Source organism: Budorcas taxicolor, chromosome 8 (genome assembly GCF_023091745.1).
Source record: "Budorcas taxicolor isolate Tak-1 chromosome 8, Takin1.1, whole genome shotgun sequence".
Taxonomy (NCBI): Eukaryota; Metazoa; Chordata; class Mammalia; order Artiodactyla; family Bovidae; genus Budorcas; species Budorcas taxicolor.
In genome coordinates, this window is record NC_068917.1 from 51,400,932 (window position 1) to 51,419,624 (window position 18,693).

General features: G+C 38.7%; 1 protein-coding gene across 1 annotated transcript in view; it reads left to right on the top strand.

Moving 5' to 3' along the window:
- Nucleotides 1-18,693, top strand: part of GDA (guanine deaminase) — a 113,518-nt gene that overhangs the window by 47,345 nt on the left and 47,480 nt on the right. Inside the window, exon 2 of the mRNA XM_052645149.1 lies at nt 16,910-16,998. Coding sequence (XP_052501109.1) covers nt 16,910-16,998 — 89 coding nt within the window. The remainder of the gene's footprint in view (nt 1-16,909; nt 16,999-18,693) is intronic.

Here is an 18,693-nt window from a genome sequence, read left to right on the forward strand (position 1 = left end):
GAGTCACAGTTGCCTTTAATTGTCATGTTTCTTAAGTTGCTTTCCATCTGGAACAAGTCTTAAGTCTTTCTTTGTCCTTCATGTCCCAGATAATCATCAAGAATACAGAACAGTTTTGTTTATTTTTTTAGGAGTATCTTTCAATTTGGGTTTTCCTGATGTTTCCTCATGCTATGCATTTTTTGGTAGGAATGATGCAGTGTTCTGATCAGTGCATTATATGAAGAGGCATATGACATTGATTTTGTTCCATTATTCTTGATGTAACTTTGTTCACTTCATTAAGGTGGTATATACCAGATTTATCCACCACAAAGTTACTATTTTTCTCTGTAAACTGAATTTTGTGGGAGATACTTTGAAATTATGTAAATATCCTATGCTTCAACAAATTTTCACCCACTAGCTTTAACATTCATCTGTGATTTTCACATGAATCATTTGTTATAGTGATGGCTGCCTAACATTCATTTTCTAGTTCTTTCATTCCTTCCATATGTATTTTGCTGTAGGGAAGAGCAGTCCATTCTTCATTCATTTATTTAGATTCATAGATTCTATTTTATTCATTGGGTTTTAGTTTAATATTTTGTTGCTCAAATTGGCCTATATTTGGCAGGAGCTTCTTCAAGAGGCTCCTGTTGTATCTTGAGCACTTCCTCACTTTTGGACAGTTTTATTCCAGATTTATCTTGCCCTTTCTTTGCTCCACTTCTAGAGACATTCTGATTTTTCTAATGGAGAATGATGTATTGAAACCAAGATCTGAGCATTAGGGGTGCTGATTAATACAGGATGTCATTGTTTAAAGGCTCCTTTAGCAAATAAACCTGGGAAATACATACATCGACAGACACACATACATACATATTTTTCTTCTTGGTCATTTTGGTGTTCCACAGATTACCAGTGTGAGCATTTGGTATGATATGGATTTTGATGTTTTTGAAAAGTAACATATCATCAGCAGAGCCTGTGTGTGTGTATATGCGTAGATACACCTGTGCACGTGTATGTACACCTGTGTGTATATATATCCTTCTTAGATCTATCTGCATATGTGTGTGCATACATGTACTTATTTATTAATCTACTTATATTAAAAATCACTAGTCGATACAAATACCTCCAATTCAAATCCAGTATGACACAGGTTGTTTTGTTTTTCAGCCACTAAGTTGTTTCTGACTCTTTGCCATCCCATGGACTGCAGCACGCCAGTTTTCCCTGTCCTTCACTATCTCCCAGAATTTGCTGAAACTTATGTCCACTGCAGAGAAGGCAATGGCACCCCACTCCAGTACTCTTGCCTGGAAAATCCCATGGACGGAGGAGCCTGGTGGGCTGCAGTCCATGGGGTCGCTGAGGGTCGGACACGACTGAGAGACTTCACTTTCACTTTTCACTTTCATGCATTGCAGAAGGAAATGGCAACCCACTCCAGTGTTCTTGCCTGGAGAATCCGAGGGGCGGGGGAGCCTGGTGGGCTGCCGTCTATGGGGTCGCACAGAGTCACAACTGAAGCGACTTAGCAGCAGCAGCATGTCCACTGAGTCAGTGATACCATCCAAGCATCTCATCCTCTGTCACCCCTTATTTTGCCCTCAGTCTTTCCCAGCATCAGTGTCTTTTCCAATGAGTCCGCTCTTCGCATCAGGTGGCTAAAGTATTAGAGCTTCAGCTTCAGCACCAGTCCTTCCAATGAATATTCAGGACTGATTTCCTTTAGGATTGACTGGTTTGATATCCTTGCTGTCCAAGGGACTCTCAAGTGTCTTCTCCAGAACCACAATTTGAGAGCATCAATTCTTCGGCACTCAGCCTTCTTTATAGTCCAACTCTCACATCCATACGTAGCTACTGGAAAAACCATAGGTTTGACTGTATGAACTTTTGCTGGCAAAGCGATATCTCTGCTTTTTAATATGCTGTCTATGTTTGTCATAGCTTTTCTTTAAGTAGCAAGAGTCTTTTAATTTCATGGCTGCAGTCACAGTGACTGCAGTGATTTTGGAGAAGAAAAGAAAATAAAGAACCAAGAAAATTAAGTCTGTCACTGTTTCCACATTTTCCCCATCTATTTGCCATGAAGTGCTAAGACTGAATGCCATGATCTTTGTTTTTGAATGCTGAATTTTAAGCCAGCCTTTTCACTCTCCTCTTTCACCTTCATCGAGTCTCTTTAGTTCCTCTTCACTTTCTGCCATTAAAGTGGTATCATCTCCATATCTGTGGTTATTGATATTTCTCCTGCAATCTTAATTCCAGCTTGTGATTCATCCAACCCAGCATTTCACATGATATACTCTGCAAAGACTTTGTGTGGATCACAATAAACTGTGGAAAATTCTGAAAGAGATGAGAATACCAGACCACCTAACCTGCCTCTTGAGAAATCTGTATGCATGCCAGGAAGCAACAGTTAGAACTGCACATGGAACAACAGACTGGTTCCAAATAGGAAAAGGAGTACATCAAGGCTGTATATTGTCACCCTGCTTATTTAACTTCTATGCAGAGTACATCATGAGAAACACTGGACTGGAAGAAACACAAGCTGGAATCAAGATTGCTGAGAGAAATATCAATAACCTCAGATATGGAGATGACAACACCCTTATGGCAGAAAGTGAAGAGGAACTAAAAAGCCTCTTGATGAAAGTGAAAGTGGAGAGTGAAAAAGTTGACTTAAAACTCAACATTCAGAAAACGAAAATCATGGCATCTGGTCCCATCACTTCATGGGAAATAGATGGGGAAACAGTGGAAACAGTGTCAGACTTTTTTTGGGAGGGGGCTCCAAAATCACTGCAGATGGTGATTGCAGCCATGAAATTAAAAGATGCTTACTCCTTGGAAGAAAAGTTATGACCAACCTAGATAGCATATTCAGAAGCAGAGACATTACTTTGCTGACTAAGGTCCGTCTAGTCAAGACTATGGTTTTTCCAGTGGTCATGTATGGATGTGAGAGTTGGACTGTGAAGAAAGCTGAGCACCGAAGAATTGATGCTTTTGAACTGTGGTGTTGAAGAAAACTCTTGAGAGTCCCTTGGACTGCAAGGAGATCCAACCAGTCCATTCTGAAGGAGATCAACCTTGGGATTTCTTTAGAAGGAATGATGCTAAAGCTGGAACTCCAGTACTCTGGCCACCTCATGCGAAGAGTTGACTCATTGGAAAAGACTTTGATGCTGGGAGGGATTGGGGGCAGGAGGAGAAGGGGACGACCGAGGATGAGATGGCTGGGTGGCATCACTGACTCAATGAACGCGAGTCTGAGTGAACTCTGGGAGTTGGTGATGGACACGGAGGCCTGGCGTGCTGCGATTCATGGGGTCGCAAAGAGTCGGACATGACTGAGCGACTGAACTGAACTGAACTGAACTCTGCAAATAAGTTAAATAAGTGGAGTGACAATATACAGCCTTGACATGCTCCTTTCCCAATTTTGAACCAGTCTGTTTTCCATGTCCAGTTCTAACTGTTGCTTTTTGTCCTGTTTACGTGATTCTCAGGAGGCAGGTAATGTGAGATGGGAACACTGGACCACATTACACATATTCCACAGTTTATTGTGATCAACACAGTCAAAGTCTTTAGCATAGTCAATGAAGCAGATATTTTTTTTTTAATTCCCTTGCTTTTTATATGACCCAGCATATATTGGCAATTTGATCTCTTGTTCTTTTACCTTTTCTAAATCCAGCTTGTACATCTGGAATTTCTTGATTCACATAGTGCTGAAGCCTAGCTTGAAGGATTTTGTGCATAATCTTGCTGGCATGTGAAATGAGTGCAATTGTACGGCAATATGAACATTCTTTGTTATTGCCTTTCTTTGAGATTGGAATGAAACTGACCTTTTCCAGTCCTGTGGCCACTGCTGAGTTTTCCAAATGTGCTGGCATAATGTGTGCAGTGCTTTACCAGCATCACCTTTTAGGATTTGAAATAGCTCAGCTGGAATTCCATCACCTCCACTAGCTTTGTTCATAGTAATGCTTCATAAAGGCCACTTGACTTCACACTCCAGAATGTCTGGTTCTATGTGAATGACCACACCATTATGGTTACCTGGGTCATTAAGAGCTTTTTAGTACAGTTATTCTGTGTATTCTTGTCACGTTTTCTTAATCTGTTCTGCTTCTATTAGGTCCTTGCCATTCTTGTCCTTTATTGTGCCTAGCTTTACATGAAAGTTTCCCTTGGCATCTCCAATTTTCTTAAAGAGATCTGTGTGTGTGTGTTTGTGTGTGTGTGTGTGCACGTGTGCACTCAGTCATGTCTGACTCCTAGTGACCCCATGGACTGTAGCCTGCCAGGCCCCTTTTTCCTGGAATTTCCCAGGCAAGAATACTAGAGTAGGTTGCCATTTCCTACTCCAGGGGATCTTCCTGACCCAGGGATTGAACCCACATCTCCTGCATTGGCAGGTGGATTCTTTACCACTGCACCACCTTGGAAGCCCAAAGAGATCTCTAGTCTTTCCCATTTTATTGTATTCCTCTGTTGATTTGCATTGTTCCCTTAAGAAGAGTTTGTTTTAGCCTCTTCCTTTTCCATTTTTGAAACTCTTTTCTGAGAAGCCTGCCTCTCATTATCCACAATGTATTTACATACCTACTTACTACCCTCATGTGTAATTACCATGATTGCTATCTCTTTAGCCACAGCTCTGTCCACCTAACCTGACTTTTTGACTCTGTGCTTCTCCAGTTCGAGTTGCCTTGACCCTATTAGCCTTCTCAGTCCTGATTATCCCCTGAGCCCCAACTGCCTCCATATTCCTGGCCCTAGCAGGCCCCCAGCCTGGGCTACAATAAGGGAAGGAAAGAAAGAGGAAAGACTACAAAATATTTTATAAAGAAAAAGGAAATGGGAGCATTGTTTTATTTATGTGTGAAAGTTCTAAATATGTATATAGCATAGCATTTAATTGCTCTTACCTTGAGGCTGACTGTGGTTCACAGTCAATTTCTGGCTGTGATTCACATTTACCACCTACCAGCTATGTAATCTTGGGCAAGGAACTTACTATCTCTGTGCCTCAATTTTCTCACCTGTAAAATGGGGCTAGTAACAATACCTGCCTCACAGGGTTCTGGTGAGGTTTAAGGGAGTTGATATGTTTAAAGTATATAGAATAGTGTCTTGCACACTGTAAGTATATTTAAGTATTTTTATTATTGGGTTGGCCAGAAAGTTTGCATTTTTCCATAAGATATTATGGAAAACCCAAACTTTTTGGTCAATCCAGGATGTTGCTTTTTTTCCCCAATTAAAAAATACTAAGTACCAATGAATCATTAGTGCTGTCTTAAGTAGAGTTTCGGAGAAGGCAATGGCACCCCACTCCAGTACTCTTGCCTGGAAAATCCCATGGATGGAGAAGCCTGGTAGGCTGCAGTCCATGGGGTTGCGAAGAGTCGGACATGACTGAGCGACTTCACTTTCACTTTTCACCTTCGTGCATTGGAGAAGGCAATGGCAACCCTCTCCAGTATTCATGCCTGGAGAATCTTTCCCAGAGACAGAGGAGCCTAGTGGGCTGCTGTCTATGGGGTCGCACAGAGTTGGACACGACTGAAGCGACTTAGCAGCAGCAGAAGCAAGTAGAGTTTAGAAAAATTACTAAAGTTACTTTTTTATCTGTCAAAAAGTGCATGTTTTCTATGTACATGGGGCTTATAGGGCAGCCAAAATTGGCACTTTTCCAAGAGTTTTTCCACTGGAGTAGGAAATGGTAACCTACTCCAGTATTCTTGCTGGGAAAATCTCATGGACACAGGAACCTCTTGGGCTACGGTCCATGGGGTCACAAAGAGTCAGACATGACTGTGCAACTTAGCACACACACAAAATAATCAGGCTCTGAAATTAAAGGAAAAATCATAAAAAGTTATTGCCAATTGAAGATAAAGCTTCTTAGAAATACTAGTATAAAACCACTGGGACAGTTTTCAAATTAAACAATTTTAATTTGCATGAATCTTTTTTTAAAAATTTTTAAATTCAATTAATTAATTAATTGTTTTTGGCTACACTTGGTCTTCATTGCTGTGCACAGGCTTTCTCTAGTTATGGCTCACAGGCTCTGGAGTGCCAGCTCAGTATTTACAGTGCACCAGCTCAGTTGCTCTATGGCATGTGGGATCTTCCCGGACCAGGGATTGAACTGGAGTCCCCTGCATTGGCAGGCAGATTCTTAACCACTGGACTACCAGGGAAGTCCTGCATGAATCTTTTTAGAAGTCTACATCAGAAGTTGGCAATCTGTGTCCCACAGGGCAAATCCTGCTCACTATCTGATTTCATATAGCCAATGAATTGAGTATGGGTTTTACATTAAAAAAAATTTATTTACTTTTATTGAAGTATCATTGATTTACAATGTATTAGTTTATGGTGTATAGCAAAGTGATATAGTGTATATATATGAAACTGAATATATAATGTATATGAAACTGAATACATATGTAAAAACATTTTTTTCATATGGTTTATTTTCATCTTTTTCATTATGGTTTATTACAGAATATTGAACATAGTTCCCTATACAGTAGGACCTTGTTTTTTATTTTCTATATAGTAGTTTGTATCTTTTAATCCCAAGTCCCTAATTTATCCCTATCCCACCCCCTTTCCCCTTTAGTAACCATAAGTTTATTTTCTATGTCTGTGAGTCTGTTTCTGTTTCAAAAACAAGCTCATTTGCGTTGTATTTTAGATTCCACATATAAGTGATATCATATAGTATTTGTCTTTCTCTTTCTGACTTGCTTCATTTGATATGATAATCTCTAGGTCCATTCATGATGCTGCAGTTGTGTTATTTCAGTCTTTTAATGACTGAGTAGTATTCCATAGTATATACGTACCACAGCTTCATCTATTCATGTGTAAATGGACATCTAGGTTGCTTCCATGTCCTGGCTATTGTAAATAGTGCTGCTATGTACATGGAGGTGCATGTATCTTTTCAAATTATAGTTTTGTTTGGATATATGCCTAAGAGTGGAACTTCTAGGTCATATAGTAGCTCTATTTTTAGCTTTTTAAGGTGCCTCCCCCACTGTTTTCCATAGTGGCTATATCAGTTTACATCCCCACCAACAGTGTTCTCTTTTCTCCACACACTCTTCAGCATTAGTTCTTTGTAGCCATTTTGATGATAGCCATTCTCACTGGTGTGAGGTGTTACCTCATTGTAGTTACCTCATTATTAGCATTTCTCTAATAATTAGTGATGTTGAGCATCTTTTCATGTGACTATTGTCCATTTATATGTCTTTGGAGAAATTTCTATTTAGATTGTCTGCCCATTTTTACATTTTTCAGTTCAGTTCAGTTCAGTCGCTCAGTCGTGTCCAACTCTTTGCGACCCCATGAATCACAGCATGCCAGGCCTTCCTGTCTATCACCAACTCCCGGAGTTCACACAGACTCACGTCCATCGAGTCAGTGATGCCATCCAGCCATCTCATCCTCGGTCGTCCCCTTCTCCTCCTGCCCCCAATCCCTCCCAGCATCAGAGTCTTTTCCAATGAGTCAACTCTTCACATGAGGTGGCCAAAGTACTGGAGTTTCAGCTTTAGCATCATTCCTTCCAAAGAAATCCCAGGGCTGATCTTCAGAATGGACTGGTTGGATCTCCTTGCAGTCCAAGGGACTCTCAAGAGTCTTCTCCAACACCACAGTTCAAAAGCATCAATTCTTTGGCGCTCAGCTTTCTTCACAGTCCAACTCTTCACAGTCATATGGGACCACTGGAAAAACCATAGCCTTGACTAGATGGACCTTTGTTGGCAAAGTAATGTCTCTGCTTTTCAACATGCTATCTAGGTTGGTCATAACTTTTCTTCCAAGGAGTAAGCATCTTTTAATTTCATGGCTGCAATCACCATCTGCAGTGATTTTGGAGCCCCCCAAAATAAAGTCTGACACTGTTTCCACTGTTTCCCCATCTATTTCCCATGAAGTGATGGGACCAGATGCCATGATCTTCATTTTCTGAATGTTGAGTTTTAAGCCAACTTTTTCACTCTCCTCTTTCACTTTCATCAAGAGGCTTTTTAGTTCCTCTTCACTTTCTGCCATAAGGGTGGTGTCATCTGCATATCTGAGGTTATTGTTATTTCTCCTGGCAATCTTGATTCCAGCTTGTGCTTCTTCCAGCCCAGCGTTTCTCATGATGAACTCTGCATATAAGTTAAATAAGCAGGGTGACAGTAAGAATAGTTTATAACAAGTGAAAATTATGTAAAATATAAATTTCATTTTATGTAAGTGAAGTTTTATTGGAACAAAGCCATACCTGTTTGTGTACATGTTGTCTATGGCTGATTTAGCTCTACAGTGATGGGGTTAACTAGTTAAAACCGAAACAATACAGTCCACAAAATCTAAAATATTTACTGTTTGACCTATTATAAAAAGTGTGCTGACTCCTGGTTTATACTATATTAGAGAAGCAGTGAAGGAAAGTTACCCCTCCAGGCCCTCCCCATCATTCCTATGCAAAACAAAAAACTCTCTGACTGGAAGAAAAAATAAATGGGTGTTAGGTTGATTATGCCCAGCTCCCAGCTGGTCCAGCCTTTGGCCTGTCTCCAAAATTCCTTGCCCCAGCCGTTTAAGAGACAACTACTCCGCACAACCTTGGAGGAGAACAGACCCCCTTAAGACAGTAGCTTTCCACATACATGCCTATATATACTTACTCTTTTCTTAGATAAGTGCTGCAGCTCACTAATCTGACTGCTACCCCTTCTCACGTCATTAAAGGTGATCTATTCCTGTAAAGTGCCAGTCTCATTCTTATTCTGAACCTCGCCTTCTCTAACTCCATACCCTATAAGCAGTCGTAGAGATCTGGAAGAATCTCAGGAAAGATGGGTCAAGTCCAGGAGATACTCCTGCCTTATCTGGTGACTCTGAACAGGTCACATATCCTGGTCTGTTTACTCATCTGTAAAATGAGAATATTGTACCTGAAGATCTAAGTCCTTCATGCTATCCTTTGGTAATTCATAACACAAATTCCCTTGTTTCTACCTTTATAGGCTGACATTTTTTCTTAAAGGCAGTGCCACTTCATCTTTCTTTTCCATTAATCATTTTGACGTGAATCGAGCTAATATGGCAATTTTCATCTCTGTCCAAAAGTGTCAAAAATCTTTGAGATCTCACATTGTTATCTGCTTTTTGTCTCCCATTAACATGCCTAAGAGTGGGTTTTATGATGCAATATATATTACCTTATTTTGTTAGATGGCCAAGCTATTTCACAATGGCCCAAAGAGGAGTTTACTCTGTTCCATAGCAACAAGCCTCTTGCCCACATTTGCCATCTGCTGTTTGAAGCCTCTATCTTGCACAGATTCTTTTCATTAGCTGACAGTCATTACTCATCTGCTTTTGGCTTTAGTATTTCTGACATTCTCATTATTATTCATCCTAAATAGTCCCTGTTTCCAGTAAGAGTGCACTTGGAGTTGTTTGCTTAACAAAAGGGATTCAGTATTCTCATTTGGAAAACAAGGGGTTGGATGAGAAGTTTCCTGCCCAATTGGTACCAGCTATGATTTTATGAAACTTGGGTTTTAATGACTTATGTTTCTGCTTGACAGCCCACCTAGACTGAGGCCTATGAAGAGGAAGGCCATGGGCCTTAATGGGCACTCTTGGAGTCAATGATGTGAATGGCCACATAAGCCAAGGTAACATCAGGACGAGAGGGCCATTGCCCCATATAGGCAATATCAATGATATTTTATAAGTGTTCCACATTCATTTTCCAAAATATTTTTAGAGGTTTCCTAAAAGCAAATCTCAAGGCCATGACCTACAAAGCCCCTTGCTATCTCCTCGATCTGATTTTTTTACCACTCTTTCTTCTAGTCTTTGTACTGTGTTCTTACTTGTCTTCCTGATGTTTCCAAACAGGGCAAGCATCTAATTTAAATTTAACTCGAATATACATATTCAGGGTTAGATGGCATCACCGACTCGATGGACGTGAGTTTGAGTGAACTCCAGGAGTTGGTGATGGACAGGGATGACTGGCGTGCTGCAATTCATGGGGTCACAAAGAGTCAGACATGACTGAGCGACTGAACTGAACTGAACTGAACATATCAGGGTCCTTGTACTGGCTGTTCCCTCTGCTTGGAATGTTCTTCTAAGAATATGAAGTGGTTTATTCCTTTCATGCAAATCTGTGCTCAAACATCATATTTCAGAGAACATCTCGTCACACATCATACTTTATTCTCTTACTTTGCTTTATTTTTCATCTTAGCACTCAGTTACACACACACATTCTTATCAAAAAAATTGTTATCATATGTTACCTGGTAGCTTGCATTTTAAAAAAAATCATAAGATTGTATTGAGAATAACTCAATAAGTATATCTTCACTGATAATTTTAATTGCTGCAGTTTAGTCATATTTAACCAATCCCTTATTTGACTGACTTTGAAATTATTTGCATTTTTTAATTATTGCAAATGTTTGATAAATATATTTTGGGGTAAGGCGAGTAAGAGTTTTGAAGAGAGGGAGATTTTAAATTATCATGGTGGAGAGCTCGAACATGAGTTGACTTGAGAAATACTCTTCATTTTTTTTACTAATATGCCCCCAAACAAATTTTGAAAAAAACCTATATGCTTTTGCATTTTTAAAAGTTGATAAATATAGTTTTTATTAAATTTTGAAACATATAAAGCTTAAAATTTTTAGCAAGTTATAGATATATACATGTTAAAATTAAGCTATGCTATTACTTTTAAAAATATGTCTGATGGAATTAAAACATAGTGATTTGATATCTACCTTAATCTCTCTCTAAAAATCATGAATTAGCTCCTTATTAATAATCTGAAATGCTATATAGACCCTTTTTCTTCTAGAATTACTAATTCTATTCTCCTTTCCTTACAGTTTGTGCTAATACAGTATAGTTTTACACGTTTAAGTCTTTTATTGATCAGCCATTGCAATAAAATTTCTGTGCATAAATTTAAATATTTTAAATTGCTTGGGACTATAAGGAAAATTTTAAAAGTATATCACACATTTTGAAAAGTAATTTGTTAAATGTAAAAGTACAAAAAGGCTGTTTTTTTCTTCCAACTACATAATGTATCTATGGATGAGTGTTACTTGTTGGTAGAATTAAACAGAAGCAGCATCAATGTTTTTCTTATTTTTTTCACTTTTATAGATGTAAGTGCTAAGAAACATTTTCACATAAATCAAGAAGATGGGAATGGGATGGGTTTTGCTGTACCAATAGCCCTCAATTCTTTGAACTCCTTTTGAGTTATTCTATTCAAAAACTGTGTATTAATCTATTACCAAAAAATACTTCTAATAATCTATCAGTGGATAAGCATTTAGGCCTTCAGTCAGTTTTATTGACAGTAAAGACAGGGCTAGAGAAATGTCATAGGGAGCAAGGTGCAGACATTGGTTGGAGCACCTTCAAGCTTGATAACTATGGATATTCCATCTACTGCGTGGTGTGCTTGCCCCAGTGCTGCTTGACTCCTCAGGTGCAGCCCAGAGAAGTAGGGCTGGTTGTAGTCAGGGTTAAAAATTTACTATATGTGTGTCAACTAAAAGATATAAGAAATATAAAATAATAGCTGATAGAATCCAAGTTGGACAAGGAAAATGGCAAAAGAAGACAGTTGATGGACTGGGGGAAAGTAGAGAGGAGAAAGGAAAGGCAAGGCTTTTTAAGGTGGATGATTGTTTGGAATAGCTGAAATGGCAGACAGAAAAAAGAGGAAATGGTGGTCAGTTGTGTGATTCTGTGGTTTTAGAGGTAGGGCATTTATAGGTTATGAAAATGCCCAAGCTATTGCCATGATGTGAAGGTCATAAACTTCATGTGTTCATAAACAGATCACTGAAAATGGGTTCATGGAAATAAATCCTATGATCTTGAAAGGATTGTCCATGTTGATATGATAAGGAGTGAAGGCAGGGCTTGCAGTGGACAGAAAGAGTGTGGGGCAGGCATTGACAGATGGGAACAATGAGAGAAGGGCAGGTAAAGCAGAAGAACAAGGAGAGGAAGAATGCTTTGAAAGCCAAAAGGAGCAGGTCTTAAAGGAGCTTTGTAGGTTTGCAAAAAGGTGCAGGAAGCATGGTTTAGAAATGGCCATCGTGGGTATGGAAACTCATTGCCTGACCCTGATATATGAATACTTGCCATTTGAGAAGTGTAGGGGAGGCCATGTCCTCAGAGAAGAGCCCCAGTTATCAGGAGGCAGAAACTAAGAGGAGATATTGAATACAGGGGAATTTGCTATTTATGGATGGACAGTAACAAGAGGATTAGAGAAGGAAGTGGCAACCCACTCCAGTGTTCTTGCCTGGATAATCCCAGGGACAGGGGAGCCTCGTGGGCTGCCATCTATGGGGTTGCACAGAGTCGGACACGACTGAAGTGACTTAGCAGCAGCAGCAGCAGCAGTAACAAGAGGTCATAGTGGAGTGGAGAGTGGTGGGAGCAGGTCAGGAACAAGGTACTAGAACAGAGCTTTATGAAGATAATGGTATAGATCGGGATCCCTGCTGTGTATTTGAGAAGTAGGTGAATTCAAGTTTTCATGTTGACTGAAGGAAACAGAAAAGAAGGCAGGTGGATTTATTCCGATGGTGTCTGAGGAGTAGGGCCCTTGCATAACTATTTAACATCAGCTATACGTTCATTGAAGGTGTGTCTTGCTTAGTTGAAGTAATTGAGGCTTATATACTGCACACATGCTGAATTATTATTTTAACATATGTTTGCTTTTTATTGTCAGTATATCATTGGGATTATTTTTGCATCTGTTGTTGTTAGGTTACTAAGTCATGTCTGATTCTTTGCGACCCCGTGGACTGCAGCATGCCAAGCTTCCCTGTCTTTCACTGTCTCCTGGAGTCTGCTCAGATTCATGTTCACTGAATTGATGATGCTATCTAGCCATCTCATCCTCTGTCACCCTCTTCTCCTTCTGCCTTCACTCTTTCTTAGCATCAGGGTCTTTTCCAATGAGTCAGCACTTTGCATCAGGTGGCCAAAGTATAGAAGCTTCAACTTTAGTCCTTCCAATGAATAATCAGGATTGATTTCCTTTAGGATTGACTGGTTTGATCTCTTTGCTGTCCAAGGGACTCTCAAGAGTCTTTTCTAGCACCACAATTTGAAAGCATCAATTCTTTGGCACTAGGCCATCTTAATGGTCCAACTCTCACATCCTTACATGACCACTGGAAAAACCATAGCTTTAACTACATGGACCTTTGTTGGCAAAGTGGTGTCTCTGCTTTTTAATATGCTGTCTAGGTTTGCCATAGCTTTTCTTCCAAGGAGCAAGCATCTTTTAATTTCATGGCTGCAGTAACTATCTGCAGTGATTTTGGAGCCCAAGAAAATAAAATCTGTCACTGTTTCCACATTTTCCCCTATTTCCCCTTTCTTTTTGCCATGAAGTGATGGGACCGGATACTGCAATTATACTGCAATCTTAGTTTTTTGAATGTTCAGTTTTAAGCCAGCTCTTTTATTACTCTACTCTTTCACCTTCATTAAGAGGCTCTTCAGTTCCTCTTTGCTTTCTAACATTAGAGTGGTATCATCTGCATATTTGAGGTTGTTGATATTTCTTTCTGCAATCTTGATTTCAGTTTGTAATTCATTCAGCTGAGCACTTTGCCTGATGTACTCTACACAGAAGTTAAATAAGCAGGGTGACAATATACAGCCTTGATGTACTCCTTTCCCAATTTGGAACTAGTCCATTGTTCCATATCCAGTTCTGTTACTTCTTGAACTGCATACAGGTTTCTCAGGAGACAGGTAAAGTGGTCTGGTATTCTGAACTCTTTAAGACATTTCCAGTTTGTTGTGATGCACACAGTCAAAGGCCTTTGCATAGTCAATGAAGCAGAAGTAGATGCTTTTCTAGAATTCTCTTGCTTTCTCTATATCTAATGACTTTTGGCAATTTGATCTCTGGTTCCTTTGCCTTTTCTAAATCCAGCTTATACATCTGGAAGTTCTTGATTCAAGTACTGCTGAAGCCTAGCTTGAAATATTTTGAACATTACCTTGCTAGCATATGAAATGAACACAATTATGCAGTAGTTTGAACATTCTTTGGCATTGCCCTTCTTTGAATTGGAATGAAAACTGACCTTTTCCAGTCCTGTGGCCACTGCTGAGTTTTCTGAATTTGCTGACATACTGAGTGTAGCACTATAATAATGTCCATTTAAGACTGTAAATAGCCCAGCTGGAATGCTATTACCTCCACTAGCTTTGTCTATAGTAATGGTTCCTATAGCTTACTTGACTTCACACTCCAGGATATCTGGCTCTAGCTGAGTGACCACACCATCGTGGTCATCTGGGTCATTAAGACCTTTTTTGTATAGTTCTTCTGTTGTGTATTCTCCACCAGGGAAGCCCCTTGCACCTGTATTATTATTATTTATTTAATAATTATATTACAGAGGCATTGGGTTATAATAATTTTCATTCTCTGTGTATCTGTTTTTATGTATATGTATGTGTATTGTCAGGTTTTAGTATGAGGATTGTGGTAGCTTTGTAGAAATAAAGAGGTGTCCATTGTTTTCCATGCTCTGGAACTCTTAGCACAGATATTATATGGTCTTTGTAAGCTGGAAAGAACTTTGTCGTAAAATTCTCTGAATGTGTGCTATCTGATATGATATAATAAGCACCTGGAATGTGGTTAATATGACTGAGGAACTGAACTTTAAAATTTTATCTTTATCTTAAATTTAATTTCTCATTAAAAATTGATACTTATCTTCAGTGTTGCAGTCTTTTAAGGACAACCTGGTTATGTGAGTCTATGTTTTGTAGATTATGTAAAGTCAAAATATATAGATGAGGTATTTCTAATGAAAATTTATCAACCAGATTGAAATATATTTTAAATATAAAACATACCTTGGATTTTAAAGACCAAATATGAAAAAAAGTAAAATTAAAAAATTTTATGTTGATTTTGTATTGACATGATAATCTTTTACCATGGCCACCTATGCTGATAAATAAAACATGTCATTAAAATTAATTTTACTGTTTTATGCTTTTATGCTTTTAGTGTGGTATTGAATTGAATTGAATTGAATTGAATTCGTCGCTCAGTCGTGTCCGACCCTTTGCGACCCCATGGACTGCAGCCCACCAGGCTCCTCTGTCCATGGGATTTTCCAGGCAAGAGTACTGCAGTGGGGTGCCATTTCCTTCTCCAGGGGATCTTCCCAACCCAGGGATCGAACCCCGGTCTCCCGCATTGTAGGCAGACGCTTTTACCGTCTGAGCCACCAGGGAAGTCAAAATTATAAATGTGGCTTGCATTTGTGATAGGCATTTTATTTCTATTAGACAGCATGATTCTGAACCATGAGCTTTCCTAAACAGTTAGTAAATCTTCCTTAGTTCCTCACAGAATTACTGGTTCATTCAGTTTTCCTATATCTCCAGAATAAATTTTGATCATTTATATTTTCCTGAAAAGTATTTGTTTCAAATGTATGAATATAGTACTTTACGAATATTTTCTTCCTCTCTCCCTCCCTTTTTTTTGGTAATGGTAAATGGTAGATCAGCTCTGTTCTGTTTTTGTAATTTTTAATTAACTTTATATCTGCTTTGATTTATTGATTCAAAAATATTTTTGAATCATCAATTTACTTTTTCTTATTTGTAGGAATTACATTTTTCATTTTCTCTTCTGATAAAAATCCCTATTTTTTTATAAAAAGATATCATCAAAGAATAGAGAAGTCAGTATTTATTTTATTTTTTTATTCCACAAACTTTCCTGCACAATATTGTCTTGCTTCTAACTGTTTAGATACATTTTCTATAAGTATTTTCAATATTTCATGTTCCATGAAATATTTATTTTCATAATGTGAAAATATTTGAAAATAATGTTTATTGCATAAAGCAGGTTATTTTGTTCACATATATTTCATTTTTCCTTGTCTTTTCTTGCTTTACAATCCACTTTTGTAGAGAAAGCAATCACACTCTACTTAAAAAGAATAAATAGTAGAAAATAATGTATCTAGCATTTAACATGTTCCAGGGATATGCTAACTTCTTAATTAAAATTAAGAATATTTGATCTTCACAGTCACTTTGTGAAGTATGTACTGATGTTAGCCTCAGTTTGCAGATGGGAAAACCAGACCAAGAGGGATTGAGACCTATCCAAGAGTTAGTAAATCTTACCTATTTCTCAACTATTGCGCATGGACTCACAAGCCCCATGTGAGAGATCATTCTGTTAGTGTTTCATGCACAATACTAGAAAATATGGCAGACCTCTTTACAATGGATGTCTAGCATCAGAACATCAACATAGTTCATGCTAAGACTCCATTGTCAGGCAGTTATCACATGCAGTTATATTCAGTGTTAATAAACTGCCCTACGATGTACTCCTGTTGTGCTTCGGGCTTGGGTTCCCTATAATAGCCTAACAAAAATTCATCAGCACTGAGGTGCTTTCTGTAAACAATTGTTTCCCTTAATCATTTGGGGGGGGGGGGAGGTGGCAGGGGTAGAAATAGACATCAATTATCCATTTTTAATACCTTGTATTTTCAAATTAGAATTTTTGAAGTCTTACATCTATAGAATGGCAGAAAAAGAGAAATTTCATGCAGTTTATTTCTCTGGACAAGCAAAGACAAATCTCTGTCTTTATCCCTAATCTATCTCATTTGGTGTCAAATACCCTTTAAAATTAGCTCAGCTATGGTATAGTCCCTTGAAAAATTTAGATATTTAATAACAACAAATGGTCATGGTTCATTAATTTATGATTCTTTTCTTTCTTTCTTTCTTTTTTTTAAAGATAGTGTTTTTGGAAGAAGCATCCCAACAAGAAAAGCTGGCCAAAGAATGGTGCTTCAAGTCATGTGAAATAAGAGAACTGAGCCACCAGTAAGTCAGAGTCAACTTCTTCCCTTTTACTTGATGCTATTAACTAGTCTCAAATGCTAAGAACCTGTCTTGAGAGACAGAGAGGTCTTTCTCTTTTTTTGAGGATGGAGATGGGCAAGAGAAGGTAAATAGAGAACATGGAGTTGAAAGATGGAAACTTTGAGAATGAGTGGCTGCCATCATTCACTTTCTTCTTCAGCAAATATTTATTGCATTTATTACGTGCAAGAATAGGATCTGGAGGTGAAAATGATATACAGAGTATTGGTGCTTACTTGGTTTATGGCCCATGGCGAAGAGAGAGCATAAACAAGTGCACAGATAGGTAAGCATGACAGTGATGCCTTCTGTAAAGGAAGTAATTAGGGAGCATGATAGAGATAAACTAGTGGGAGGTGAGAGGAGGTTTAGGGAGGAAAAACTCTGACAGCGTGCATAAGGAAGTTATTATTCAATCTGTCAGTCATGTCTAACTCTTTGTGATCCCATGGACTGTAGCACACCAGGCCTCCCGGTTCCTCATCATCTCTCAGAGTTTGCTCTAACTCATGTCCATTGAGTTGGTGATGGCACCCAACCATCTCATCCTCTGTCATCCCCTTCTCCTCCTGTCTTCAATCTTTCTGAGCATCAGCATCTTTTCCAATGAGTCAGGTAGCCAAAGTATTGGAGCTTCAGCTTCAGCATCAGTCCTACCAATGTATATTCAGGGTTGATTTCCTTTAGGAATGACTGGTTTGACCTCCTTGCAGTCCAAGGGACTCTCAAGAGTCTTCTCCAGCAGAACAGTTTAAAAGCATCAATTCTTTGGCACTCAGCCTTCTTTATAGTTCAATTCTCACATCCGTACATGACTACTGGAAAAACCATAGCTTTGACTATATAGACCTATCTCCAAAAGAGCACTTAAACTACGATTTTATCTTCCAACTACTTTAGTGGTACAGGGCTTCCCAGGTGGCTCAGTGGTAAAGGATCCACCTGCCAATGCAGGAGGTGTGGATTTGATCCCTGATCTGGGAAGATCCTCTGGAGAAGGAAATGGTAACCACTCCAGTATTCTTGCCTGAGAATATCTGCAAATCAATCAATGTAATGCCCTACATTAACAAATTGAAAGATTAAAAACCATATGATTATCTCAATAGATGCAGAGAAAGCCTTTGACAAAATTCAACATCCATTTATGATAAAAAGCCCTCCAGAAAGCAGGCATAGAAGGAACATACCTCAACATAATAAAAGCCATATATGATAAACCCACGCAAACATTATCCTCAATGGTGCAAAATTGAAAGCATCCCCTAAAGTCAGGAAGAAGACAAGGGTGCCCACTCTCACCACTACTATTCAACATAGTTTTGGAAGTCTTAGCCACAGCAATCAGAGAAGAAAAAGAAATAAAAGGAATCCAGATTGGAAAAGAAAAAGTAAAACTATCACTATTTGCAGATGACATGATCATCTACATAGAAAACCCTAAAGAAAGGACAGAAATGATATGGACCTAACAGAAGCAGAAAGATATTAAGAAGAGGTGGAAAGAATACACAGAAGAACTGTACAAAAAAGATCTTCATGACCCAGATAATCATGATGATGTGATCACTAATCTAGAGCCAAACATCCTGGAATGTGAAGTCAAGTGGGCCTTAGAAAGCATCACTACGAACAAAGCTAGTGGAGGTGTGGAAT